Source organism: Oncorhynchus mykiss, chromosome 8 (genome assembly GCF_013265735.2).
Source record: "Oncorhynchus mykiss isolate Arlee chromosome 8, USDA_OmykA_1.1, whole genome shotgun sequence".
In the NCBI taxonomy this organism is placed as follows: domain Eukaryota; kingdom Metazoa; phylum Chordata; class Actinopteri; order Salmoniformes; family Salmonidae; genus Oncorhynchus; species Oncorhynchus mykiss.
Genome location: NC_048572.1, coordinates 89,296,952 through 89,324,526, shown reverse-complemented (window position 1 = coordinate 89,324,526; position 27,575 = coordinate 89,296,952). Strand labels below are relative to the sequence as shown.

At 47.1% G+C, this 27,575-nt stretch overlaps 1 protein-coding gene across 1 annotated transcript; it reads right to left on the bottom strand.

Annotated features, from left to right (window-relative positions):
- Positions 1-2,973: 2,973 nt before the first annotated feature.
- On the bottom strand, positions 2,974-27,575 carry pigk (phosphatidylinositol glycan anchor biosynthesis, class K). Its single transcript, XM_036986722.1, has 11 exons — positions 27,426-27,575; positions 26,636-26,689; positions 26,413-26,504; positions 20,701-20,836; positions 16,634-16,745; positions 15,604-15,700; positions 12,362-12,479; positions 11,302-11,412; positions 6,013-6,188; positions 4,870-4,942; positions 2,974-3,987 (listed from the first exon to the last, which is right to left on the bottom strand). The coding sequence occupies exons 1-11, from the start codon at positions 27,507-27,509 to the stop codon at positions 3,871-3,873; spliced, it is 1,170 nt and encodes a 389-aa protein (XP_036842617.1). The 5' UTR covers positions 27,510-27,575; the 3' UTR covers positions 2,974-3,870.

The following is a 27,575-nucleotide window of genomic DNA, read 5'->3' as shown; positions in this document are numbered from 1 at the left end:
TCCACATTGACTCTGTACCGGTACCCCCTGTATATAGCCTCCACATTGACTCTGTACCGGTACCCCCTGTATATAGCCTCCACATTGACTCTGTACCGTAATACCCTGTATATAGCCTCTACATTGACTCTGTACCGGTGCCCCCTGTATATAGCCTCCACATTGACTCTGTACCGGTACCCCCTGTATATAGCCTCCACATTGACTCTGTACCGGTACCACCTGTATATAGCCTCCACACTGACTCTGTACCGTAACACCCTGTATATATCCTCTACATTGACTCTGTACCGGTACCCCCTGTATATAGCCTCCACATTGACTCTGTACCGTAATACCCTGTATATAGCCTCCACATTGACTCTGTACCATAATACCCTGTATATAGCCTCCACATTGACTCTGTACCGTAATACCCTGTATATAGCCTCCACATTGACTCTGTACCATAATACCCTGCATATAGCCTTCACATTGACTCTGTACCAGTACTCCCCTGTATATAGCCTCCACATTGACTCTGTACCGTAATACCCTGTATATAGCCTCCACATTGACTCTGTACCATAATACCCTGTATATAGCCTCCACATTGACTCTGTACCAGTACTCCCCTGTATATAGCCTCCACATTGACTCTGTACGGTACCCCCTGTATATAGCCTCCACATTGACTCTGTACCGTAATACCCTGTATATAGCCTCTACATTGACTCTGTACCGTAATACCCTGTATATAGCCTCCACATTGACTCTGTACCGTAATACCCTGTATATAGCCTCCACATTGACTCTGTACCGGTACCCCCTGTATATAGTCTCCACATTGACTCTGTACCGTAATACCCTGTATATAGCCTCCACATTGACTCTGTACCGTAACACCCTGTATATAGCCTCCACATTGACTCTGTACCGTAACACCCTGTATATAGCCTCCACATTGACTCTGTACCGTAACACCCTGTATATAGCCTCCACATTGACTCTGTACCGTAACACCCTGTATATAGCCTCCACATTGACTCTGTACCGTAATACCCTGTATATAGCCTCCACATTGACTCTGTACCGTAATACCCTGTATATAGCCTCCACATTGACTCTGTACCGTAACACCCTGTATATAGCCTCCACATTGACTCTGTACCGTAACACCCTGTATATAGCCTCCACATTGACTCTGTACCGTAATACCCTGTATATAGCCTCCACATTGACTCTGTACCGTAACACCCTGTATATAGCCTCCACATTGACTCTGTACCGTAACACCCTGTATATAGCCTCCACATTGACTCTGTACCGTAATACCCTGTATATAGCCTCCACATTGACTCTGTACCGTAATACCCTGTATATAGCCTCCACATTGACTCTGTACCGTAACACCCTGTATATAGCCTCCACATTGACTCTGTACCGTAACACCCTGTATATAGCCTCCACATTGACTCTGTACCGTAATACCCTGTATATAGCCTCCACATTGACTCTGTACCGTAATACCCTGTATATAGCCTCCACATTGACTCTGTACCGTAACACCCTGTATATAGCCTCCACATTGACTCTGTACCGTAACACCCTGTATATAGCCTCCACATTGACTCTGTACCGTAATACCCTGTATATAGCCTCCACATTGACTCTGTACCGTAATACCCTGTATATAGCCTCCACATTGACTCTGTACCGTAATACCCTGTATATAGCCTCCACATTGACTCTGTACCGTAACACCCTGTATATAGCCTCGTTATTGTTATTCTTATTGTGTTACTTTTTATTGTATCCTACTTGGTAAATATTTTCTTCTTCTTGAACTGCACTGTTGGTTGAGGGCTTGTAAGTAACCCTACATAGTGCACTACTTTAGACCAGAGCCCTATGGAACCCTATTCCCTACATAGTGCACTACTTTAGACCAGAGCCCTATGGAACCCTATTCCCTACATAGTGCACTACTTTAGACCAGAGCCCTATGGGGACCTATTCCCTACATAGTGCACTACTTTAGACCAGAGCCCTATGGGGACCTATTCCCTACATAGTGCACTACTTTAGACCAGAGCCCTATGGGGACCTATTCCCTACATAGTGCACTACTTTAGACCAGAGCCCTATGGAACCCTATTCCCTACATAGTGCACTACTTTAGACCAGAGCCCTATGGAACCCTATTCCCTGCATAGTGCACTACTTTAGACCAGAGCCCTATGGAACCCTATATAGTGCACTACTTTAGACCAGAGTCCTATGGGGCCCTATTCCCTACATAGTGCACTACTTTAGACCAGAGCCCTATGGAACCCTATTCCCTACATAGTGCACTACTTTAGACCAGAGCCCTATGGAACCCTATTCCCTGCATAGTGCACTACTTTAGACCAGAGCCCTATGGAACCCTATTCCCTACATAGTGCACTACTTTAGACCAGAGCCCTATGGAACCCTATTCCCTATACAGTGCACTACTTTAGACCAGAGCCCTATGGAACCCTATTCCCTATACAGTGCACTACTTTAGACCAGAGCCCTATGGAACCCTATTCCCTATATAGTACACTACTTTAGACCAGAGCCCTATGGAACCCTATTCCCTACATAGTGCACTACTTTAGACCAGAGCCCTATGGAACACTATTCCCTATATAGTGCACTACTTTAGACCAGAGCCCTATGGAACACTATTCCCTACATAGTGCACTACTTTAGACCAGAGCCCTATGGGGCCCTATTCCCTATATAGTGCACTACTTTAGACCAGAGCCCTATGGAACCCTATTCCCTACATAGTGCACTACTTTAGACCAGAGCCCTATGCACCCTAGGTTCCATAGGGACTAGGGAGCCACTTGGAAAAAATCCCTACAGTCCCTAGAGTAGCAACTTAATTCAAAAAGCCTGGTGCTGAAATATGTAGAGCAGCATGCTCTTAAATAAATGATATTCTTATCAGCAGCGACTCAATTCAGTGCCTTTCAGTCCCATCAATTTAATTATAGATATGAGGTGAAAAAGACAGCTCTGCTGCCAGACACAAAATAAAGGAATAAAGAACACACACATTTCCTTAAACGACATCAAATAAGACAATCAACCATCTCAAAGAACACATCCGTCCGTCCGTCTGCTCTCCTGAGAGGGACCATTGCTTTCCAGTATTTCTTTTTTAACCCTTCATTTTATCCTCAATTTCCTTTTCCGTTCTCCCTCTTTAAAATTCTAAACCATGCAACAATAAATAATAAAAATACAACAAACATAGGATTGTTTCTTCCAGTATTCGCTGCTTCCAACCTTTAATCTTCAGTTGTGTTTTAACTCTAAACCCCTATTCACCAGATTCCATACAATAAATAGAGAGTGGTCAGAGTACTGTTTATGTCCAGAAAGGCACAACAATGTGTGTCTTTGTGCAGGTCAGGTGTTGTGTCACCACATTCTCTCCAACACAGTTCAGAGTTTAAACATAAACAATCTGCTCTTCAAACAATAACAAAATGGATGTACCAATCACAGATCGCCCCGTTCGATAATGTTAATAAACATAGAAATAGAATGACTAGAAAGGCAATTACCACTAAAAGACTGCGCCATTCATTCCCTGTTAATAATGTATTTGTAGTCTTCTCTAGTAATCCAGAAGATTGGGACCTTGCCAACACCGCGTCCCAATTGTCTGTCCTTCATCCTGAAGTGCTCCCCGCGCATTTAGAATAATCGGATGGACGAAAGCCTGCGCTTTAGAGTATTCACCATGAGTCCTATACCAGTCCTCTTTCAAATCTAGGAAGCCAAGGGAACTGGTGCAAACTGCACAAGGAGCAGAAATGGGTCAGAGGTCGGGCTTCAAAAGGTCAGGTGTTAGAAGATGTGCTTAAGGTGCTTGGCGCCGTACGTCTTGAAGAAGACCAGGAGGATGAGAGTCCACAAACCCAGGATGAAACCATCTGGAGGGTGCCAGTCCCTCTGCTTTGGTTTCTACAGGACGGGGAAGACAGACAAGACGTCTTGGTACATACGCAGAAATACATCAACATGTGATGTCATAGAAAACAGGTAAAAAACCAAACATACTTCCTAATTGTACGGCTTTAATCAATAAGTAGTTAACATATCAGTATTGGAATCCAGTTGGCATACAAGTTAAAGAAGCGTGTGTTTATAGTGCCGGGTCGGACCCCCCTTTGCCTCTAGAATATCCTGAATTCTTTGTGGCATGGAAATCTTGTTCAGTTGGTATCAAGGGACCTAACGTGTGCCAGGAAAACATTCCCCACACCGTTACACCACCAGCCTGTACCGTTGACACCAGGCAGAACGGGGACATGGAGTCATCCTCCTGATGCCAAATCCTGACTCTGCCATTAGCATGACCCAACAGGAACCAGGATTCGTTAGCTCAGGCCATGTTTTTCCACTCCTGAATTGTCCAGGGTTGGTGATGGCGTGCCCACTGGAGCCGAGTCTTCTTGTTTTGATAGGAGTGGAACCCGGTGTGGTCGTCTGCTGTCTTATCATATCAATGACAAGGATCAGAGAGTTCTGTTGGAGAAGCTGTTCTGCACACCACTGTTGTACTGCGCCGTTATTCTCCTGTTTGTGGCCAGCCTGTTAGCATGCGCCATTCTCCTTCAACCTCTCGTCAACGAAGCTGTTTTCGCCCACAAGACTGCCGCTGACTGGAGGTTTGTTTGTTTGTTTGTTTGTAACAATAGAATAATAGTGGGGCGGTGTCACACTTCTAGGAAGAAACAGCAGAATGCATAAGGGAAATAGAAGGCTATTTTAACATAGGGCCTAATGGCCGATTAGACCGAGTGGGTAGTCGTGACGAGTGGGCAGAGATCCACAGTGTCTCACCTGGTGTATAATCTCAGCCACTGGTAGTTGGTCCACATATGACTGGCTCTCGGTCTTCAGCTCACTTACTGGTCTGATACGACAAAACACACAACATTAGATACGACAAAACACACAACAGTAGATACGACAAAAACACACAACATTAGATAAGACAAAACACACAACATTAGATACGACAAAACACACAACATTAGATACGACAAAAACACACAACATTAGATAAGACAAAACACACAACATTAGATACGACAAAAACACACAACATTAGATACGACAAAAACACACAACATTAGATACGATAAAACACACATTAGATACGACAAAACACACAACAGTAGATACGACAAAACACACAACAGTAGATACGACAAAACACACAACATTAGACTACACACACACACACAACAGTAGATACGACAAAAACACACAACATTAGATACGACAAAACACACAACAGTAGATACGACAAAACACACAACATTAGACTACACACACACACAACACATTAGACTACACACACCATTAGAGAGACAGAAGTCTGGTACACAACACATTAGACCACACACACACACACCACTAGAGAGACAGAAGTCTGGTACACAACACATTAGACTACACACACACACCACTAGAGAGACAGAAAAAACGGCTGTATTTTGGGTGAGATTATGTGAGTGGTTAGTTGGCACAGTTTCTAGCTCCAACAGTAATACCTAGCTAAATATACCACAGCTAAGCCGTGGTATATTGGCCATATACCACAAAAGGTACATTATTGCTATTATAAACTGGTTACCAACATAATGAGAAATATACAAATAAATGTATTGTCATACCCATGTTATACAGGTCTGATATACCACTGCTGTCAGCCAATCAGCAGTCAGGGCTCGAACCACCCAGTTCATAAAGTATAACATTCTATTGGTTGCAATAATTTTTTTATGATCATTTCAATTGAAAAACTGTAAAAGTGTCTGTTTATTACTGTGGCTCCTTTAAAATCAGTGATTAATATTTTTTTTAATGATCTTGGTTTCTTTTAACCTTTGGTTCTAGAGGACAGTACAGTCAATTCTTCCCGGTAACATTTGATGTGTGAAGTGACTTTACTCCAACAACAATAACAGGAAATCTTACCTTTCCACAGCCAGATGCACCATGGGAGCTGTCAGGTTAATGGTTTCCATGGTGATCTCTACTTTACGGACACTGCCAAAGAAGTCGGTGATGAGGACGTTTCCGGGGTCCCGGAGGAAAAGGTCTGTACGGTGGCCCGGAGTGGACACACACTGACTCTTAGGACAAACCTTAAACTGGAACACAAAGAATTCTTTATCAAACCCAACTCTAGGAGGTTGTAAAGCAGGGTTCTCTAAATACGGTCCCTTCCCCCCTCTAAATACGGTCCCTTCCCCCCTCCAAACACGGTCCCTTCCCCCCTCCAAACACGGTCCCCTCCCCCCTCCAAACACGGTCCCCTCCCCCCTCCAAACACGCCCCCCCCCCCCCCCCCCCCCCCCGCCAAACACGGTCCCTCCCCCCCCGCCAAACACGGTCCCTTCTGGCCCAGGGAGACTAATCCATATTATTGATTGCTAATACCACAAACTACATCTAGAACAAAGAGACAGGGCAGCTTCACAAAACAACAAGATTGGTGGAAATAATATGCATTAGTGGGAGGTGATCCATCAGAATGTCTGGCCCAGGCCACAATGGATTTAAAGGGTTTGAAGTTTGTGATGGTAATGCCCATTGTGGCTTGGGTTAGTAGGAGGGGACAGTAGAACCCCTAGGGAGCATGAGGGGACAGTAGAACCCCTAGGGGGAGGGAGGGGGCAGTAGAACCCCTAGAGAGCATGAGGGGGCAGTAGAACCCCTAGGGAGCAGGAGGGGGCAGTAGAACCCCTAGGGAGCAGGAGGGGGCAGTAGAACCCCTAGGGAGCGGGAGGGGGCAGTAGAACCCCTAGGGAGCAGGAGGGGGCAGTAGAACCCCTAGGGGGAGGGAGGGGGCAGTAGAACCCCTAGGGAGCATGAGGGGGCAGTACAACCCCTAGGGAGCAGGAGGGGGCAGTAGAACCCCTAGGGAGCAGGAGGGGGCAGTAGAACCCCTAGGGAGCAGGAGGGGGCAGTAGAACCCCTAGGGTGCAGGAGGGGGCAGTAGAACCCCAGGGGGAGGGAGGGGGCAGTAGAACCCCTAGGGAGCAGGAGGGGGCAGTAGAATCCCAGGGGGAGGGAGGGGGCAGTAGAACCCCTAGGGAGCAGGAGGGGGCAGTAGAACCCCTAGGGGGAGGGAGGGGGCAGTAGAACCCCTAGGGTGCAGGAGGGGGCAGTAGAACCCCAGGGGGAGGGAGGGGGCAGTAGAACCCCTAGGGAGCAGGAGGGGGCAGTAGAATCCCAGGGGGAGGGAGGGGGCAGTAGAACCCCTAGGGAGCAGGAGGGGGCAGTAGAACCCCTAGGGGGAGGGAGGGGGCAGTAGAACCCCTAGGGGGAGGGAGGGGGCAGTAGAACCCCTAGGGGGAGGGAGGGGGCAGTAGAACCCCTAGGGGGAGGGAGGGGGCAGTAGAACCCCTAGGGGGAGGGAGGGTGGTAATAAGGTCCTAGACGCATCACAAATGGAACCCTATTCCCTAAACAATTCACTACTTATGACCAGGGCCCCATCAGGTCTCAAGATGCGCCCCCACCCCCCATCAGCTCTCAAGACGCCCCGTCTCTCCCCCCCATCAGGTCTCAAGATGAAGGGAGGAAGAGTACAGAGAGCAGAGCCCAAAGCTGTGAGGTCAGGCACCTTGTCTGCCCCCCAGTCCCTCCTGTCTGGCCCCCCCATCCCTCCTGTCTGGCTTGGTGATGATAGGGGCAGCAACCTTAATGAAGGGTCTATAACATCTAACCCAGATGTTTTTTGGGGTCAAGTTTAAGGAGCTCCTTTAGCACCTCGGACTCAGTGACCGCCTGCAGAGAGAAACCTTGTAGCAGGGCAGGGGAAAAAGAGGGAGAAGCATCGAGGATAGTTGCATTAGAAGAGGTGGGAGATGAGGGAATGTTGGACAGGTAAGGAGGCATGGCTGAGTCAAATAGGAATCCAGACTTGATGAAGCGGTGATTAAAGAGCTCAGCCATGTGCTTCCTGTCAGTATAACCACATCATCAACATGAAGGGACATGGGCAGCTGTGAGGAGGAGAGTTTATTCTTCAGGTCTTGAACCGTTTTCCAGAACTTCTAGGGGTTAGACCCACAGAGAGAAAACTGCTCCTTAAAGTAACTACCTTTGACCTTCCGGATAGCCTGAGTGGACTTATTTCTCATTTGCCTGAACGAGAGCCAGTCAGCCTGAGTATGCGTGTGCTGAGCCTTTCACCAAATGCGATTCTTGAGGTGGAGTAACTCTGCCAGATCACAGTCAAACCAGGGGCTGAACATGTTTTTAATTCTCTTTTTTTTTTTAATGTGGGCGTGTTTGTTAACAATGGCACTGAAAATATAAAAAAAGAAGGTCCAAGCATCTTCGACAGAGAGGATCAAGCTGATTCTATACCATTTTACAGAGGCCGGGTCATGAAGGAAGGCTTGCTCATTAAAGTTTTTTAGCAAGCGTCTGACAAATCAGGACAGGTCGTCCCACTGAGCAGCCATTACGAACACAGGCTGTGAAACAGTGATCACTACTAAGGTCATTACAGAAAACCCCAGATTGACACCTATCAGGATTATTTGTGAGGATAACATCAAGGAGAGTAGCCTTTTCTGGGTGTTTGGAGTCATACCTTGTGGGATTGGTAATAATCTGAGAAAGATTTAGTGAGTCCCATTGCTTTAGGACTTGGTCAGATGGTTTAAGCATGTCCCAGTTTCGGTCACCTAGCAGGACAAATTCAGGCTTCATGTAAGGGGCCAGGAGAGAGCTTAGGGCAGGTAGGGTACAGGCCGGTGCTGATGGAGGACGATAACACCCAGCAACAGTCAACAAACAGCTATCTGAAAGTGTAATGCTTAAAACCAGAAAATCAAATAGTTTGGGGACAGACTTGGTGGAGACCACCGAGCACTGAAGGTGATCCTTGGTGAAGATTGCCACTCCCCCACCTTTGGAAGATCTGTCTTGCCGAAAAAGGACTAAACCCACCTTTACCCCCTTTAGGACCAACCCCACCTTCACCCCCTTTAGGACCAACCCCACCTTTACCCCCTTTAGGACCAACCCCACCTTTACCCCCTTTAGGACCAACCCCACATTTACCCCCTTTAGGACCACCCCCTTTAGGACCACCCCCAGCTTTAGGACCAACCCCAGCTTTAGGACCAACCCCAGCCTTACCCCCTTTAGGACCAACCCCACCTTTACCCCCTTTAGGACCACCCCCTTTAGGACCAACCCCAGCTTTAGGACCAACCCCAGCCTTAGCCCCTTTAGGACCAACCCCACCTTTACCCCCTTTAGGACCAACCCCACATTTACCCCCTTTAGGACCAACCCCACCTTTACCCCCTTTAGGACCAACCCCACATTTACCCCCTTTAGGACCACCCCCTTTAGGACCAACCCCAGCTTTAGGACCAACCCCAGCCTTACCCCCTTTAGGACCAACCCCACCTTTACCCCCTTTAGGACCAACCCCACATTTACCCCCTTTAGGACCAACCCCACCTTTAGCCCCTTTAGGACCAACCCCACCTTTACCCCTTTAGGACCACCCCCTTTAGGACCAACACCAGCCTTACCCCCTTTAGGACCAACCCTACCTTTACCCCCTTTAGGACCAACCCCACCTTTACCCCCTTTAGGACCACCCCCTTTAGGACCAACCCCAGCTTTAGGACCAACCCCAGCCTTACCCCCTTTAGGACCAACCCCACCTTTACCCCCTTTAGGACCAACCCCACCTTTACCCCCTTTAGGACCACCCCCTTTAGGACCAACCCCAGCTTTAGGACCAACCCCAGCCTTACCCCCTTTAGGACCAACCCCACCTTTACCCCTTTAGGACCAACCCCACCTTTACCCCCTTTAGGACCAACCCCAGTTTTACCCCCTTTAGGACCAACCCCACCTTTACCCCCTTTAGGATCAACCCCACCTCTACCCCCTTTAGGACCAACCCCACCTTTACCCCCTTTAGGACCAACCCCACCTTTACCCCCTTTAGGACCAACCCCACCTTTACCCCCTTTAGGACCAACCCCACCTTTACCCCCTTTAGGACCAACCCCACCTTTACCCCCTTTAGGACCACCCCCTTTAGGACCAACCCCAGCTTTACCCCCTTTAGGACCAACCCCACATTTACCCCCTTTAGGACCAACCCCACCTTTACCCCCTTTAGGACCAACCCCACCTTTACCCCCTTTAGGACCACCCCCTTTAGGACCAACCCCAGCTTTAGGACCAACCCCAGCCTTACCCCCTTTAGGACCAACCCCACCTTTACCCCTTTAGGACCAACCCCACCTTTACCCCCTTTAGGACCAACCCCAGTTTTACCCCCTTTAGGACCAACCCCACCTTTACCCCCTTTAGGATCAACCCCACCTCTACCCCCTTTAGGACCAACCCCACCTTTACCCCCTTTAGGACCAACCCCACCTTTACCCCCTTTAGGACCAACCCCACCTTTACCCCCTTTAGGACCAACCCCACCTTTACCCCCTTTAGGACCACCCCCTTTAGGACCAACCCCAGCTTTACCCCCTTTAGGACCAACCCCACATTTACCCCCTTTAGGACCAACCCCACCTTTACCCCCTTTAGGACCAACCCCACCTTTACCCCCTTTAGGACCACCCCCTTTAGGACCAACCCCAGCTTTAGGACCAACCCCAGCCTTACCCCCTTTAGGATCAACCCCACCTTTACCCCCTTTAGGACCAACCCCACCTTTACCCCCTTTAGGACCAACCCCACCTTTACCCCCTTTAGGACCAACCACACCTTTACCCCCTTTAGGACCAACCACACCTTTACCCCCTTTAGGACCAACCCCACCTTTACCCCCTTTAGGACCAACCCCACCTTTACCCCCTTTAGGACCAACCCCACCTTTACCCCCTTTAGGACCAACCCCACCTTTACCCCCTTTAGGACCACCCCCTTTAGGACCAACCCCAGCTTTAGGACCAACCCCAGCCTTACCCCCTTTAGGACCAACCCCAGCTTTTGGACCAACCCCAGCTTTAGGACCAACCCCAGCTTTACCCCCTTTAGGACCAACCCCAGCTTTAGGACCAACCCCAGCCTTACCCCCTTTAGGACCAACCCCAGCTTTAGGACCAACCCCAGCTTTAGGACCAACCCCAGCTTTACCCCCTTTAGGACCAACCCCACCTTTACCCCCTTTAGGACCAACCTCAGCTTCTACCCCCTTTAAAGCTAACCCCACATCCAGAGAAAGGCCTAAGAGAGGTTGAGAGCGTGCGAGAGACTCACCAGATCATTCATGTTAGCGGTGCTAGCAGGGTGAATATCCTCCAGAAACTCCAACAGGTAGAATGTATACCTGTCCATTAGATGGACCCCGATAGCCAGGTCTGGCTGGTGCTGGAAGAACAGAACAATACGTGGTGTTTCATACATAGGAACTCTTATCAAATCTAACGTATTGAGAAAGCCCTTTTTACATCAGCAGATTATACAGAAACTCAGTCTAAAACCCCAAAACAGCAAGCAATGCAGGTGTAGAGGCACGGTGGCTAGGAAAAACTCCCTAGAGTTAGAGGCCTAAAACTAGGAAGAAACCTAGAGAGGAACCAGACTATGAGGGGTGGCCAGTCCTCTTCTGGCTGTACCAGGTAGAGAGGAACCAGACTATGAGGGGTGGCCAGTCCTCTTCTGACTGTGCCGGGTGGAGATTATAACAGAGTACATGGTCATTAAGGCCAGATCATTCTTCAAGATGTCCAAACGTTCAATGATAATCACAGTGGTTATAGGTAAAGTGGTTTTATGGAGACTAGATCGGAGGGAGGATTGTTAACACTTTACTTTACAGAGGACAACACAGAGGCTAGTACCATGTCAACAACACCTTAGAGGACAACACAGAGCTACTACCATGTCAACAACACCTCAGAGGACAACACAGAGCTACTACCATGTCAACAACACCTCAGAGGACAACACAGAGCTACTACCATGTCAACACCACAGAGCTACTACCATGTCAACAACACAGAGCTACTACCATGTCAACAACACCTCAGAGGACAACACAGAGCTACTACAATGTCAACAACACCTCAGAGGACAACACAGAGCTACTACAATGTCAACATCTTAATTACCAGAGGACACCACAGAGCTACTACCACATCAACACCTTAGAGGTCAACACAGAGCAACTACCATGTCAACAACACCTCAGAGGACACCACAGAGCTACTACCACATCAACACCTTAGAGGTCAACACAGAGCAACTACCACGTCAACACCATCTTACTTCTCCTTCTTGACTGGAGGCCAGGTGTGTGTGTGTTCTGGTTACTTACCGACAGGGAGTCCTCTCCTACTTGACTGGAGGCCAGGGCCATGAGGTTAGGAGAGTAAAATCTCTCATACATGGAGGCTCCCTGACAAGTATCAATGATGAACAGCAGCTCATTGTACCTGTAAACACAGACAGACACAGACACATATATGTATATGAATCGTGAATAATGAATAAGAATGTTACAGAGGCATAAATATCAAACCCCCAAGACATGCTAACTTCCCCTGTTATTGTAATGGTGAGAGGTTAGCATGTCTTGGGGTATGATATAAAATGCTAACTTCCGATGTTATTGTAATGGTGAGAGGTTAGCATGTCTTGGGGGTATGATATAAAATGCTAACTTCCGATGTTATTGTAATGGTGAGAGGTTAGCATGTCTTGGGGGTATGATATAACATGCTAACCTCCCCTGTTATTGTAATGGTGAGAGGTTAGCATGTCTTGGGGGTATGATATAAAATGCTAACCTCCCCTGTTATTGTAATGGTGAGAGGTTAGCATGTCTTGGGGTATGATATAAAATGCTAACTTCCAATGTTATTGTAATGGTGAGAGGTTAGCATGTCTTGGGGGTATGATATAAAATGCTAACTTCCGATGTTATTGTAATGGTGAGAGGTTAGCATGTCTTGGGGGTATGATATAACATGCTAACCTCCCCTGTTATTGTAATGGTGAGAGGTTAGCATGTCTTGGGGGTATGATATAAAATGCTAACCTCCCCTGTTATTGTAATGGTGAGAGGTTAGCATGTCTTGGGGGTATGCTAACCTCCGCTGTTATTGTAATGGTGAGAGGTTAGCATGTCTTGGGGGTATGCTAACCTCCGCTGTTATTGTAATGCCGAGAGGTTAGCATGTCTTAGTTAGCATACACTTTTCAAGATTCATTCATGATTATCCATAATTAGTATGTAGCTTCACTGTCCAAATAAATACAGTTTATTTGTAAAGTATTCATACCCTTTGACTTCCTCATTTTGTTACATTAAAAGCCTTACACCCTGACTATACCACTCGCGTCACCTGCGGTGGAGAAGTCAGTTCTATTGGTGACGCAGATTGCGAAGCAAGTTCTGCCTCTCCCATCTCCTCATAGGTTTATAGGAGCAGATACCCACGTTCCATCTCCTAATTGGTTATACCCACGTGGCTGATTGAAAGACTAACTGTGTTGTCGGTCGTTGTGGTAATACTATGAAAACGTGGAAGAGGTAATATAATAGTTTAAAATGTTTACATGCTTTACAAGAAGGAGGATTTCCAATAATCCCGTTAACATGGACACATCTGAAATCAGGCTACACGATGGAACTTAAATGTAGGAAATCACCAATCAACATCCTACCACAGTGACCCTGTTGTTTTTGAGAAGCCTATTGGATTCTGAGTTTAGACTCAGTTTGTGAAAACTATTTCCAAGATGAATATTTTCAGTTTTTTTCCGAACTCACTTCAGTCAGGCATGAGAGGGATGTTTAGGTGGCTATCCGCAGATCAAACACACCACTGGAATGCCGAGTAAGGTGTTTACATGTCCTAATGAAGGTGTTGACATGTCCTAATTAAGGTGTTTACATGTCCTAATGACATGTCCTAATGAAGGTGTTTACATGTCCTAATGAAGGTGTGTACATGTCCTAATGACATGTCCTAATGAAGGTGTTGACATGTCCTAATGAAGGTGTTGACATGTCCTAATGACATGTCCTAATGAAGGTGTTGACATGTCCTAATGAAGGTGTTTACATGTCCTAATGACATGTCCTAATGAAGGTGTTGACATGTCCTAATGAAGGTGTTGACATGTCCTAATGACATGTCCTAATGAAGGTGTTGACATGTCCTAATGAAGGTGTTTACATGTCCTAATGACATGTCCTAATGAAGGTGTTGACATGTCCTAATGAATGTGTTTACATGTCCTAATGACATGTCCTAATGAAGGTGTTGACATGTCCTAATGAAGGTGTTGACATGTCCTAATGACATGTCCTAATGAAGGTGTTGACATGTCCTAATGAAGGTGTTGACATGTCCTAATGAAGGTGTTGACATGTCCTAATGAAGGTGTTGACATGTTCTAATGAAGGTGTTGACATGTCCTAATGAAGGTGTTGACATGTCCTAATGAAGGTGTTGACATGTCCTAATGAAGGTGTTGACATGTCCTAATGAAGGTGTTGACATGTCCTAATGAAGGTGTTGACATGTCCTAATGAAGGTGTTGACATGTCCTAATGAAGGTGTTGACATGTCCTAATGACATGTCCTAATGAAGGTGTTGACATGTCCTAATGAAGGTGTTGACATGTCCTAATGACATGTCCTAATGAAGGTGTTGACATGTCCTAATGAAGGTGTTGACATGTCCTAATGAAGGTGTTGACATGTCCTAATGAAGGTGTTGACATGTCCTAATGAAGGTGCTGACATGTCCTAATGAAGGTGTTGACATGTCCTAATGAAGGTGTTGACATGTCCTAATGAAGGTGTTGACATGTCCTAATGAAGGTGTTGACATGTCCTAATGAAGGTGTTGACATGTCCTAATGAAGGTGTTGACATGTCCTAATGAAGGTGCTGACATGTCCTAATGAAGGTGTTGACATGTCCTAATGACATGTCCTAATGAAGGTGTTGACATGTCCTAATGAAGGTGTTGACATGTCCTAATGAAGGTGTTGACATGTCCTAATGACATGTCCTAATGAAGGTGTTGACATGTCCTAATGAAGGTGTTGACATGTCCTAATGAAGGTGTTGACATGTCCTAATGAAGGTGTTGACATGTCCTAATGAAGGTGTTTACATGTCCTAATGAAGGTGTTGACATGTCCTAATGAAGGCGTTGACATGTCCTAATGAAGCATTTTTACATTGAGAACTACTTATGTCCCCACGTCCTTTATCCCTGAAGTGTGTGGCGTCTTCGTGTGGGCTGCGGTGTGTGTTAAACCTCCTAATGAAAGCACCGCGGGCCAGAAGGGGACAAAGTCACGGTGATGCTAATTATCCAGACTAATGAGTGAATGTGTGTAATCAGGACATTAGTCAAACTGTAGTGGCTGGCGTCACCACGGTTTTATCAGACACACTCCCCCCCGCTCCCATTTCCTCTTCCCTCCTCACCCTCCCCATCCCTCCCTCCCCTCCCTCATCCCTCTCCTCTCTCCTCCCCTCCCCCCCCATCCCTCTCCTCTCTCCTCGTCCCCCCATCCCTCTCCCCCCCTCTTACCTTCTCTTTGTCCACATCTGTTCAAAGGCGTCGGCCAGCTCCACGTTGCTGATCTCTTCAGAGTCCTGGAACTTCAGGAAGCCGTTCCCACCGTGACCTGTCAATCAATCCATCAATCAATCAATACATACATCCATCAATCAATACATCCATCAATCAATACATCCATCAATCAATACATCCATCAATACATCAATCAATCAATACATCCATCAATCAATACATCAATCAATCAATCAATACATCCATCAATCCATCCATCCATCAATCCATCCATCAATCCATCCATCAATACATCCATCAATCAATACATCCATCAATACATCAATCAATCAATACATCAATCAATCAATCAATACATCCATCAATCCATCCATCCATCAATCCATCCATCAATCCATCCATCAATCCATCCATCAATCCATCCATCAATCCATCCATCAATCCAGCCATCAATAAATACATCAATCAATCAATCCATCCATCCATCCATCAATCCATCAATCAATCCATACATCAATCAATCCACCCATCAATCAATCAATACATCAATCAATCAATACATCAATCAACACATCAATCAATCCATCCATCAATTAATCCATACATCAATCAATCCATCCATCCATCAATCAATACATCCATCAATCAAGTACTGTGCCCGCGTATGTATGTGCATCCGTGTGTGTGTGTGTCTCTCTGTTACCTACGTGTGTCTGCCTGCGTGTGTGGGTGCGTGTGTCTGGTGTGTGTGTGTGTCTAGCGTGTGCGTGTCTGGTGTGTGTGTGCATGTGTCTGGCGTGTCTGGTGTGTGCGTGTCTGACGTGTGTGTGTGTCTAGTGTGTGCGTGTCTGGTGTGTGTGTGTGTCTAGTGTGTGCGTGTGTCTGGCGTGTGTGTGTGTGCGTGTGCGTGTCTGGTGTGTGTGTGCATGTCTGGTGTGTGTGTGCATGTCTGGTGTGTGTGTTTGTGTGTCTGGCGTGTGCGTGTGTCTGGCGTGTGTGTGTGCGTGTGTCTGGTGTGTCTGCGTACCAGTGAGGTAGATGAGGATGTTGCTGTGGTCGTCAGAGAGGAGGCGTTTAGACCGCGGCGTGCTGGGTGGCAGCCTTCCCGTCAGCACACGAAGGAAGTTCTCAACGGTCACCTGAAAGAGAGAGAGAGAGAACTATTTATAGATGGTCAGTATTCACCGTGGAAATAAATTAATACCAGGATAACCATGATCCATCAGTCTGGCTGGTGCGTTGAACTCAACACACACCTGTTATGACGGTCCAGAGGTGATTATAGAATAACCAGGGAAGACCTAGGTACATCGTCTACCCCCAAGTCATAAGACTCCTGAACATCTAGTCAAATGGCTACCCAGACTATCTACCCCCCTCCCTCTCTTTACACCACTGCTGCTCTCTGTGGTCATCTATGTATAGTCACTTTAATAACTCTACCTACATGTACATACTACCTCTGTATATAGCCTCCACATTGACTCTGTACCAGTATCCCCTGTATATAGCCTCCACATTGACTCTGTACCGGTACCCCCTGTATATAGCCTCCACATTGACTCTGTACCGGTACCCCCTGTATATAGCCTCCACATTGACTCTGTACCGGTACCCCCTGTATATAGCCTCCACATTGACTCTGTACCGGTACCCCCTGTATATAGCCTCCACATTGACTCTGTACCGGTACCCCCTGTATATAGCCTCCACATTGACTCTGTACCGGTACCCCCTGTATATAGCCTCCACATTGACTCTGTACCGGTACCCCCTGTATATAGCCTCCACATTGACTCTGTACCGGTACCCCCTGTATATAGCCTCCACATTGACTCTGTACCGTAATACCCTGTATATAGCCTCCACATTGACTCTGTACCGTAATACCCTGTATATAGCCTCCACATTGACTCTGTACCGTAATACCCTGTATATAGCCTCCACATTGACTCTGTACCGTAACACCCTGTATATAGCCTCCACATTGACTCTGTACCAGTACCCCCTGTATATAGCCTCCACATTGACTCTGTACCGGTACCCCCTGTATGTAGCCTCCACATTGACTCTGTACCGGTACCCCCTGTATATAGCCTCCACATTGACTCTGTACCGGTACCCTCTGTATATAGCCTCCACATTGACTCTGTACTGGTACCCCCTGTATATAGCCTCCACATTGACTCTGTACCGGTACCCCCTGTATATAGCCTCCTCATTGACTCTGTACCGGTACCCTCTGTATATAGCCTCCACATTGACTCTGTACTGGTACCCCCTGTATATAGCCTCCACATTGACTCTGTACCGGTACCCCCTGTATATAGCCTCCACATTGACTCTGTACCGGTACCCCCTGTATATAGCCTCTACCGTAACACCCTGTATATAGCCTCCACATTGACTCTGTACCGGTACCCCCTGTATATAGCCTCCACGTTGACTCTGTACCGGTACCCCCTGTATATAGCCTCCACATTGACTCTGTACCAGTATCCCCTGTATATAGCCTCCACATTGACTCTGTACCGTAATACCCTGTATATAGCCTCCACATTGACTCTGTACCGTAATACCCTGTATATAGCCTCCACATTGACTCTGTACCGTAACACCCTGTATATAGCCTCCACATTGACTCTGTACCGTAACACCCTGTAAATAGCCTCCACATTGACTCTGTACCGGTACCCCCTGTATATAGCCTCCACATTGACTCTGTACCGTAACACCCTGTATATAGCCTCCACATTGACTCTGTACCGTAACACCCTGTATATAGCCTCCACATTGACTCTGTACCGTAACACCCTGTATATAGCCTCCACATTGACTCTGTACCAGTACCCCCTGTATATAGCCTCCACATTGACTCTGTACCGTGACACCCTGTATATAGCCTTCACATTGACTCTTTACCAGTACCCCCTGTATATAGCCTCCACATTGAATCTGTATCAGTACCCCCTGTTTATTGGTTAAGGGCTCGTAAGTCAGCATTTCACTGTGAGGTCTACTACACCTGTTGTATTCAGCATTTCACTGTAAGGTCTACTACACCTGTTGTATTCAGCATTTAACTGTAAGGTCTACTACACCTGTTATATTCAGCATTTCACTGTAAGGTCTACTACACCTGTTGTATTCAGCATTTCACTGTCAGGTCTACCACACCTGTTGTATTCAGCATTTCACTGTAAGGTCTACCACACCTGTTGTATTCAGCATTTCACTGTGAGGTCTACTACACCTGTTGTATTCAGCATTTCACTGTGAGGTCTACTACACCTGTTGTATTCAGCATTTCACTGTGAGGTCTACTACACCTGTTGTATTCAGCATTTCACTGTAAGGTCTACTACACCTGTTGTATTCAGCATTTCACTGTGAGGTCTACTACACCTGTTGTATTCAGCATTTCACTGTAAGGTCTACTACACCTGTTGTATTCAGCATTTCACTGTAAGGTCTACTACACCTGTTGTATTCAGCATTTCACTGTGAGGTCTACTACACCTGTTGTATTCAGCATTTCACTGTGAGGTCTACTACACCTGTTGTATTCAGCATTTCACTGTGAGGTCTACTACACCTGTTGTATTCAGCATTTCACTGTAAGGTCTACTACACCTGTTGTATTCAGCATTTCACTGTGAGGTCTACTGCACCTGTTGTATTCAGCATTTCACTGTAAGGTCTACTACACCTGTTGTATTCAGCATTTCACTGTAAGGTCTACTACACCTGTTGTATTCAGCATTTCACTGTAAGGTCTACCTACACCTGTTGTATTCAGCATTTCACTGTGAGGTCTACTACACCTGTTGTATTCAGCATTTCACTGTGAGGTCTACCTACACCTGTTGTATTCAGCATTTCACTGTGAGGTCTACTACACCTGTTGTATTCAGCATTTCACTGTGAGGTCTACTACACCTGTTGTATTCAGCATTTCACTGTAAGGTCTACTACACCTGTTGTATTCAGCATTTCACTGTAAGGTCTACTATACCTGTTGTATTCAGCATTTCACTGTGAGGTCTACTACACCTGTTGTATTCAGCATTTCACTGTGAGGTCTACTACACCTGTTGTATTCAGCATTTCACTGTCAGGTCTACTACACCTGTTGTATTCAGCATTTCACTGTGAGGTCTACTACACCTGTTGTATTCAGCATTTCACTGTAAGGTCTACTACACCTGCTGTATTCAGCATTTCACTGTGAGGTCTACCACACCTGTTGTATTCAGCATTTCACTGTAAGGTCTACTACACCTGTTGTATTCAGCATTTCACTGTAAGGTCCACTACACCTGTTGTATTCAGCATTTCACTGTGAGGTCTACTACACCTGTTGTATTCAGCATTTCACTGTGAGGTCTACTACACCTGTTGTATTCAGCATTTCACTGTAAGGTCTACTACACCTGTTGTATTCAGCATTTCACTGTAAGGTCTACTACACCTGTTGTATTCAGCATTTCACTGTAAGGTCTACTACACCTGTTGCATTCAGCATTTCACTGTGAGGTCTACTACACCTGTTGTATTCAGCATTTCACTGTAAGGTCTACTACACCTGTTGTATTCAGCATTTCACTGTAAGGTCTACTACACCTGTTGTATTCAGCATTTCACTGTAAGGTCTACTACACCTGTTGCATTCAGCATTTCACTGTGAGGTCTACTACACCTGTTGTATTCAGCATTTCACTGTGAGGTCTACCTACACCTGTTGTATTCAGCATTTCACTGTAAGGTCTACTACACCTGTTGTATTCAGCATTTCACTGTAAGGTCTACTACACCTGCTGTATTCAGCATTTCACTGTGAGGTCTACTACACCTGTTGTATTCAGCATTTCACTGTGAGGTCTACTACACCTGTTGTATTCAGCATTTCACTGTGAGGTCTACTACACCTGTTGTATTCAGCATTTCACTGTGAGGTCTACTACACCTGTTGTATTCACTTGTTGTATTCAGTTGTATTGGCAAAAGGGGGAGGGGCTTGGTGTGAGTGGCAAGGGGAGGGGCTTGGTGTGAGTGGCAAGGGGAGGGGCTTGGTGTGAGTGGCAACACACTCACCTCGTAACCACGGTAATCCACCTCTACGTCATCTCCATACACGTTGAGCTCCATGTTCTTGTGACTGAACACCGTGGCCGGCTTCGGGTTTCTATGGTTACACGCCATGTCGTCTGCCAGCATCAAAACTATGTGACTGGAGAGAAGGGAGGGAGGAAGGAGGGAAGTAAAGAGAGAGGGAGGGACCAGTTATAACATGTCCATCTTTGACCTGAGTATGTCACCTGTGGTGGAGCAGCACTCTGTCAGACAGACCCTGTGGTGGAGCAGCACTCTGTCAGATAGACAGACCCTGTGGTGGAGCAGCACTCTGTCAGATAGACAGACCCTGTGGTGGAGCAGCACTCTGTCAGACAGACAGAACCTGTGGTGGAGCAGCACTCTGTCAGACAGACCCTGTGGTGGAGCAGCACTCTGTCAGACAGACCCTGTGGTGGAGCAGCACTCTGTCAGACAGACCCTGTGGTGGAGCAGCACTCTGTCAGACAGACCCTGTGGTGGAGCAGCACTCTGTCAGACAGACAGACCCTGTGGTGGAGCAGCACTCTGTCAGACAGACAGACCCTGTGGTGGAGCAGCACTCTGTCAGACAGACAGACCCTGTGGTGGAGCAGCACTCTGTCAGACAGACACACCCTGTGGTGGAGCAGCACACTGTCAGACAGACAGACCCTGTGGTGGAGCAGCACACTGTCAGACAGACAGACCCTGTGGTGGAGCAGCACTCTGTCAGACAGACAGACCCTGTGGTGGAGCAGCACTCTGTCAGACAGACAGACCCTGTGGTGGAGCAGCACTCTGTCAGACAGACAGACCCTGTGGTGGAGCAGCACTCTGTCAGACAGACAGACCCTGTGGTGGAGCAGCACTCTGTCAGACAGACAGACCCTGTGGTGGAGCAGCACTCTGTCAGACAGACAGACCCTGTGGTGGAGCAGCACTCTGTCAGACAGACAGACCCTGTGGTGGAGCAGCACTCTGTCAGACAGACAGACCCTGTGGTGGAGCAGCACTCTGTCAGACAGACAGACCCTGTGGTGGAGCAGCACTCTGTCAGACAGACAGACCCTGTGGTGGAGCAGCACTCTGTCAGACAGACAGACCCTGTGGTGGAGCAGCACTCTGTCAGACAGACACACCCTGTGGTGGAGCAGCACTCTGTCAGACAGACACACCCTGTGGTGGAGCAGCACTCTGTCAGACAGACACACCCTGTGGTGGAGCAGCACTCTGTCAGACAGACACACCCTGTGGTGGAGCAGCACTCTGTCAGACAGACACACCCTGTGGTGGAGCAGCACTCTGTCAGACAGACACACCCTGTGGTGGAGCAGCACTCTGTCAGACAGACACACCCTGTGGTGGAGCAGCACTCTGTCAGACAGACACACCCTGTGGTGGAGCAGCACTCTGTCAGACAGACACACCCTGTGGTGGAGCAGCACTCTGTCAGACAGACACACCCTGTGGTGGAGCAGCACTCTGTCAGACAGACACACCCTGTGGTGGAGCAGCACTCTGTCAGACAGACACACCCTGTGGTGGAGCAGCACTCTGTCAGACAGACACACCCTGTGGTGGAGCAGCACTCTGTCAGACAGACACACCCTGTGGTGGAGCAGCACTCTGTCAGATAGACACACCCTGTGGTGGAGCAGCACTCTGTCAGACAGACAGACCCTGTGGTGGAGCAACACTCTGTCAGACAGACACACCCTGTGGTGGAGCAGCACGCTGTCAGACAGACACACCCTGTGGTGGAGCAGCACGCTGTCAGACAGACACACCCTGTGGTGGAGCAGCACGCTGTCAGACAGACACACCCTGTGGTGGAGCAGCACTCTGTCAGACAGACACACCCTGTGGTGGAGCAGCACGCTGTCAGACAGACACACCCTGTGGTGGAGCAGCACTCTGTCAGACAGACACACCCTGTGGTGGAGCAGCACTCTGTCAGACAGACACACCCTGTGGTGGAGCAGCACGCTGTCAGACAGACACACCCTGTGGTGGAGCAGCACTCTGTCAGACAGACACACCCTGTGGTGGAGCAGCACGCTGTCAGACAGACAGACCCTGTGGTGGAGCAGCACTCTGTCAGACAGACAGACCCTGTGGTGGAGCAGCACTCTGTCAGACAGACACACCCTGTGGTGGAGCAGCACGCTGTCAGACAGACAGACCCTGTGGTGGAGCAGCACTCTGTCAGACAGACAGACCCTGTGGTGGAGCAGCACTCTGTCAGACAGACAGACCCTGTGGTGGAGCAGCACTCTGTCAGACAGACAGACCCTGTGGTGGAGCAGCACTCTGTCAGACAGACACACCCTGTGGTGGAGCAGCACTCTGTCAGACAGACACACCCTGTGGTGGAGCAGCACGCTGTCAGACAGACACACCCTGTGGTGGAGCAGCACTCTGTCAGACAGACAGACCCTGTGGTGGAGCAGCACTGTCAGACAGACCCTGTGGTGGAGCAGCACTCTGTCAGACAGACCCTGTGGTGGAGCAGCACTCTGTCAGACAGACCCTGTGGTGGAGCAGCACTCTGTCAGACAGACCCTGTGGTGGAGCAGCACTCTGTCAGACAGACCCTGTGGTGGAGCAGCACTCTGTCAGACAGACCCTGTGGTGGAGCAGCACTCTGTCAGACAGACCCTGTGGTGGAGCAGCACTCTGTCAGACAGACCCTGTGGTGGAGCAGCACTCTGTCAGACAGACCCTGTGGTGGAGCAGCACTCTGTCAGACAGACCCTGTGGTGGAGCAGCACTCTGCCAGACAGACAGACCCTGTGGTGGAGCAGCACTCTGTCAGACAGACCCTGTGGTGGAGCAGCACTCTGTCAGACAGACCCTGTGGTGGAGCAGCACTCTGTCAGACAGACCCTGTGGTGGAGCATCACTCTGTCAGACAGACAGACCCTGTGGTCCATAACCGGTACAGACTAGTACCATTTTAGAATACCGTCTCATATGATTACAATCAACTCTTCCCAGCCCTACTGATCTAAAGAAACTACTGAAGCCTGTTAGAAAACGCTTATACAATCAGTTGAATTTAATCAACGGCCACTAGTCTCTTGTATGCACCGGGCCAATAGTATCCTCTTCACGTGCATATCACATATGGCAGCTGTTATCAGCCAGCTGCATCACCTACTCACTCACCTGCTTCTCTCAGCATTCCCTAACCAGTCCTCACTCACCTGCTTCTCTCAGCATTACCTAACCAGTCCTCTCACCTGCTTCTCTCAGCATCCCCTAACCAGTCCTCACTCACCTGCTTCTCTCAGCATCCCCTAACCAGTCCTCTCACCTGCTTCTCTCAGCATTACCTAACCAGTCCTCACTCACCTGCTTCTCTCAGCATCCCCTAATCAGTCCTCACTCACCTGCTTCTCTCAGCATCCCCTAACCAGTCCTCACTCACCTGCTTCGCTCAGTCTGCTCTTTACGTGCGCCTAAAACTCCACCAGTTTTAAATATATATAATTTAGCCGTGATGCAGCCCCAGACCTTGAGGCGAGCTCTGTTACATTTCTCCACTGTTACATTGGATCAGCGCGCAAAATGAGCAACGTTGATATATTGTATAATTTAATTGCCTGTTATAGCAAGAGCACAGACCAGTCTGAGGAGACTTTGATAGGTCACTGTCATGCAGCCTCAGTGTCAGAGGGAAAATGGAGCACCGCTTCGGGACAGGCGTTCAATATGACCCATATTACGAGAGAGGTGTCCCCATACAGATCATTATGTAGTGTTGTCTCCTGACTGACACACAGATCATTATGTAGTGTTGTCCCCTGACTGACACAATGACATACAGATCATTATGTAGTGTTGTCCCCTGACTGACACAATGACATACAGATCATTATGTAGTGTTGTCTCCTGACTGACACGATGACATACAGATCATTATGTAGTGTTGTCTCCTGACTGACACAATGACATACAGATCATTATGTAGTGTTGTCTCCTGACTGACACAATGACATACAGATCATTATGTAATGATGTCCCCATACAGATCATTATGTAGTGTTGTCCCCGACTGACACAATGACACACAGATCATTATGTAGTGTTGTATCCTGACTGACACAATGACATACAGATCATTATGTAGTGTTGTCCCCCTGACTGACACAATGACATACAGATCATTATGTAGTGTTGTATCCTGACTGACACAATGACATACAGATCATTATGTAGTGTTGTCCCCTGACTGACACAATGACACACAGATCATTATGTAGTGTTGTATCCTGACTGACACAATGACATACAGATCATTATGTAGTGTTGTCCCCCTGACTGACATACAGATCATTATGTAGTGTTGTCTCCTGACTGACACACAGATCATTATGCAGTGTTGTCTCCTGACTGACACGATGATATACAGATCATTATGTAGTGTTGTCCCCTGACTGACATACAGATCATTATGTAGTGTTGTCTCCTGACTGACATACAGATCATTATGTAGTGTTGTCCCCCTGACTGACACAATGACATACAGATCATTATGTAGTGTTGTCTCCTGACTGACACAATGACATACAGATCATTATGTAGTGATGTCTCCTGACTGACATACAGATCATGATGTAGTGTTGTCCCCTGACTGACACAATGACATACAGATCATTATGTAGTGTTGTCCCCTGACTGACACAATGACATACAGATCATTATGTAGTGTTGTCCCCCTGACTGACATACAGATCATTATGTAGTGTTGTCCCCTGACTGACACAATGACACACAGATCATTATGTAGTGTTGTCTCCTGACTGACACAATGACATACAGATCATTATGTAGTGTTGTCTCCTGACTGACACAATGACATACAGATCATTATGTAGTGTTGTCCCCTGACTGACACAATGACATACAGATCATTATGTAGTGTTGTCCCCTGACTGACACAATGACATACAGATCATTATGTAGTGTTGTCTCCTGACTGACACAATGACATACAGATCATTATGTAGTGTTGTCTCCTGACTGACACAATGACATACAGATCATTATGTAGTGATGTCCCCTGACTGACATACAGATCATGACGTAGTGTTGTCCCCTGACTGACACAATGACATACAGATCATTATGTAGTGTTGTCCCCTGACTGACACAATGACATACAGATCATTATGTAGTGTTGTCTCCTGACTGACACAATGACATACAGATCATTATGTAGTGTTGTCTCCTGACTGACACAATGACATACAGATCATTATGTAGTGTTGTCTCCTGACTGACACAATGACATACAGATCATTATGTAGTGTTGTCTCCTGACTGACACACAGATCATTATGCAGTGTTGTCTCCTGACTGACACGATAATATACAGATCATTATGTAGTGTTGTCCCCTGACTGACATACAGATCATTATGTAGTGTTGTCCCCCTGACTGACACAATGACATACAGATCATTATGTACTGTTGTCCCCCAGACTGACACAATGACATACAGATCATTATGTAGTGTTGTCCCCCTGACTGACACAATGACATACAGATCATTATGTAGTGTTGTCCCCTGACTGACACAATGACATACAGATCATTATGTAGTGTTGTCTCCTGACTGACACAATGACATACAGATCATTATGTAGTGTTGTCCCCTGACTGACACAATGACATACAGATCATTATGTAGTGTTGTAAGTTAGCTACCTGTCTGGGATGCCCAGTCTCTTGACACTACGGTACACAGATAGTGTGTTGGCCACATGACGATAGTTGAACCAGAATCTGGATGTGCACACCTATGAGGAAAAGGACAAAGTTAATTTTGCATTAAATGTTAATGCAGAAAGCACAAAATTCAACATCTTGGACACTTCATAAAAAACATATTACGATTGAAGTGTGTGTGTGTGTGTGCATAATTACTCACCAAAACTGCCCAGTTGTTTGTGTGTCCACTGCTGAAGAATTGACCAGCTTTAGCCTGCAACATTTCAAAAAGGTTACGGGTAGTTCGTTAGGTCGGGTACCATTGTATTGACCAGCACACAAGGACATAACAATAGAGTATGGAGAGTGGTGGCAGGTTGGCGCTGGTCAATGCGCCGGATGCGTTTTTTTATTTTTTTTAATTTCCGAGTCACTTTATTCACAAAATATTTCCCCTAAACATAGAATCAAGATGTTTCGACTATGTGCGACTGTCGATAACTTCAGAACGAAATTGACTACAAATACAAAGTGGCCAAAATATTAGCAATTGTTACCAACAAGTGAGGAATAAAGTGATGCTTCAAAATGCCAGCAGCATACCACCCTACATACCACTGCTGGCTAAACAGGGTTGGTCCCGGAGTTTACCCAGAATGCCCCGTGCGGCCCATCCCCGTGCGGCCACAACGTACACATTAACACGATTCCACATCTCCTCAAAGTCATCTCTGGTACATCCCTGATGATTTGGTCCAAAAAGCTACATTTCCTTACTGTGTTTAAAGAAGAGTCTGACTGGACATATAGAGTGGACCATAGTAAAAATAGTCTTTGTAGCAAACAGTTAGTTAGCTAGCCTAGCAAGATAATGTACAAACGACAGAACAAGATCAGACAGGGATATTAACATTAGCTAACTAGATTAGCAAGCAGTAGTGGTTAAACAGCAAGGTGAAACGAATATTTTTGAACGAGTATCGCTAAGAAAAAAGGTGCTATATATTTACCTCGATATTATTACTTTCCACCGCGCCAGGAACAATAAACAGGCTGAAAAGTGTCAATACTTTCAGGGAACAGCAGCTAGCCATGTTGCTACTACAGGAAGAGCTATCGCCCTCAGATGACGTAGTGCTTCTTCTTCTTTGATGATATCA